At 48.9% G+C, this 2,187-nt stretch overlaps 1 protein-coding gene across 1 annotated transcript in view; it reads left to right on the plus strand.

The window, feature by feature from the left end:
- Positions 1-88: 88 nt before the first annotated feature.
- LOC106876818 (adhesive plaque matrix protein-like) overlaps positions 89-2,187 on the plus strand; it is a gene marked incomplete at both ends in the record, with an annotated part of 2,296 nt that continues 197 nt past the window's right edge. The window contains 2 exons of the mRNA XM_052978275.1: positions 89-323; positions 545-682. Of these exons, the coding sequence (XP_052834235.1) occupies positions 89-323; positions 545-682 (373 nt within the window). The remainder of the gene's footprint in view (positions 324-544; positions 683-2,187) is intronic.

Here is a 2,187-nt window from a genome sequence, read left to right on the forward strand (position 1 = left end):
CAGAGAGTAAATTGTCGTTTTCTGCGAGTGCGGAGAATAAATTGTCGTTCTTTGAGTGTGCGGAGAGTAAATTTTCGTTCCCTGCAAGTGCGGTGTGTAAATTGTCGTTCCCTGCGATTGAGAGGAGTAAATCTTCGTTCCCTGCGAGGGAGAGGCGTAAATCGTTGTTCCCTCCGAGTGCGGAAAGTAAATTGTCATTTTCTGCGAGTGCGGAGAATAAATTGTCGTTTTCTGCGAGTGCGGAGCGTACATTGTCGTTCACTGCGAGTGCGAGCAGTAAATTGTCGTTTTCTGCGAGTGCGGAAAGTAAATTGTCGTTCCCTGCAAGTACAGACAGTAAATTGTCGATTTCGGCGAGTGCGGAGAGTTAATTGTCGTTCCCTGCGAGGGAGAGGCGTAAATCGTTGTTCCCTGCGAATGCGGAAAGTAAATTGTCGTTTTTTGCGAGTGCGGAGAGTAAATTGTCGTTTTCTGCGAGTGCGGAGAGTAAATGTTCGTTCTTTGCATGTGCGGAGAGTAAATTGGCGTTCCTGCGTGTGCGGAGAGTAAATCGTCGTTCACTGCAAGTGCGGTGAGTAAATCGTCGTTGCCTCCGATTGCGGAGAGTAAATTGTCTTTCCCTGCGAGGGAGAGGCGTAAATTGTCGTTCCCTGCGAGTGCGGAAAGTAAATTGTCGTTTATTGCGAGTGCGGAGTGGAAATTGTCGTTTTCTGCGAGTACGGAGATTAAATTGTCGTTCCCTGCGATTGAGAGGAGTAAATCTTCGTTCCCTGCGAGGGATAGGCGTATATCGTCGTTCCCTACGTGTATGGAGAGTAAATTGTCGTTCTCTGCGAGTGCGGAAAGTAAATTGTCGTTTTCTGCGAGTGCGGAGACTAAATTGTCGTTCTTTGCGTGTGCGGAAAGTAAATTGTCGTTTTCTGCGAGTGCGGAGAGTAAATTGTCGTTCTCTGCGTGTGCGGACAGTAAATTGTCGTTCTCTGCGAGTGCGGGGAGTAAATCGTCGTTCCCTGCGTTTGAGAGACGTAAATTGTCGTACCCTGCGAGTGCGGAGAGTAAATTGTCGTTCCCTTCGAGTGCGGAGAGTAAATTGTCGTTTTCTGCGAGTGCAGAGAGTAAATTGTCATTCTCTACGTGTGCGGAGAGTAAATTGTCGTTCTCTGCGAGTGCGGAGAGTAAATTGTCGTTCTCTGCGAGTGCGGAGAGTAAATTGTCGTTCTTTGCGTGTGCGGAGAGTAAATTGTCGTTTCCTGCGATTGAGAGGATTAAATCTTCGTTCCCTGCGAGGGAGAGGCGCATATCGTCGTTCCCTACGTGTTTGGAGAGTAAATTGTCGTTCACTGTGTGTGCGAAGCGTAAATTGTCGTTCCCTGCGAGTGCAAACAGTAAATCGTCGTTCCCTGCGATTGAGGAGAGTACATCGTCGTTTCCTGCGAGTGTGGGGAGTAAATCGTCGTTCCCTGCGTTTGAGAGGCGTAAATCGTCGTACCCTGCGAGTGCGGAGAGTAAATTGTCGTTCCTGCGTGTGCGGAGAGTAAATTGTCGTTCTCTGCGTGTGCGGAGAGTAAATCGTGGTTCCCTGCAAGTGCGGTGGGTAAATCATCGTTCCCTGCGATTGCGGAGAGTAAATCGTCGTTCCCTGCGAGGGAGAGGCGTAAATCGTCGTTCCCTGCGAGTGCGGAAAGTAAATTGTCGTTTTCTGCGCATGCGGAGACTAAATTGTCGTTCCCTGCTGTGAGGAATAAATCTTCGCTCCCTGCAAGGGAGAGGCGTATATCGTCGTTCCCTACGTGTGTGGAAAGTAAATTGTCGTTTTCTGCAAGTGCGGAGAGTAAATTGTCGTTTTCTGCGAGTGCGGAGAGTAAATTGTCGTTCTTTGCGTATGTGGAGAGTAAATTGTCGTTCTCTGCGAGTGCGGAGAGTAAATTGTCGTTTTCTGCGAGTGCGGAGAGTAAATTGTCGTTCTTTGCGTGTGCGGAGAGTAAATTGTCGTTCTTGCGTGTGCGGTGAGTAAATCGTCGTTCCCTGCGATTGAGAGGATTAAATCTTCGTTCCCTGCGAGGGAGAGGCGTATATAATCGTTCCCTACGTGCGTGGAGAGTAAATTGCCGTTCTCTGCGTGTACGGAGAGTAAATTGTCGTTCCCTGCGAGTGCGAGCAGTAAATCGTCGTTCCCTGCGAGTAAGG

Source organism: Octopus bimaculoides, unplaced genomic scaffold (assembly GCF_001194135.2).
Source record: "Octopus bimaculoides isolate UCB-OBI-ISO-001 unplaced genomic scaffold, ASM119413v2 Scaffold_61862, whole genome shotgun sequence".
NCBI classification, from domain to species: Eukaryota; Metazoa; Mollusca; class Cephalopoda; order Octopoda; family Octopodidae; genus Octopus; species Octopus bimaculoides.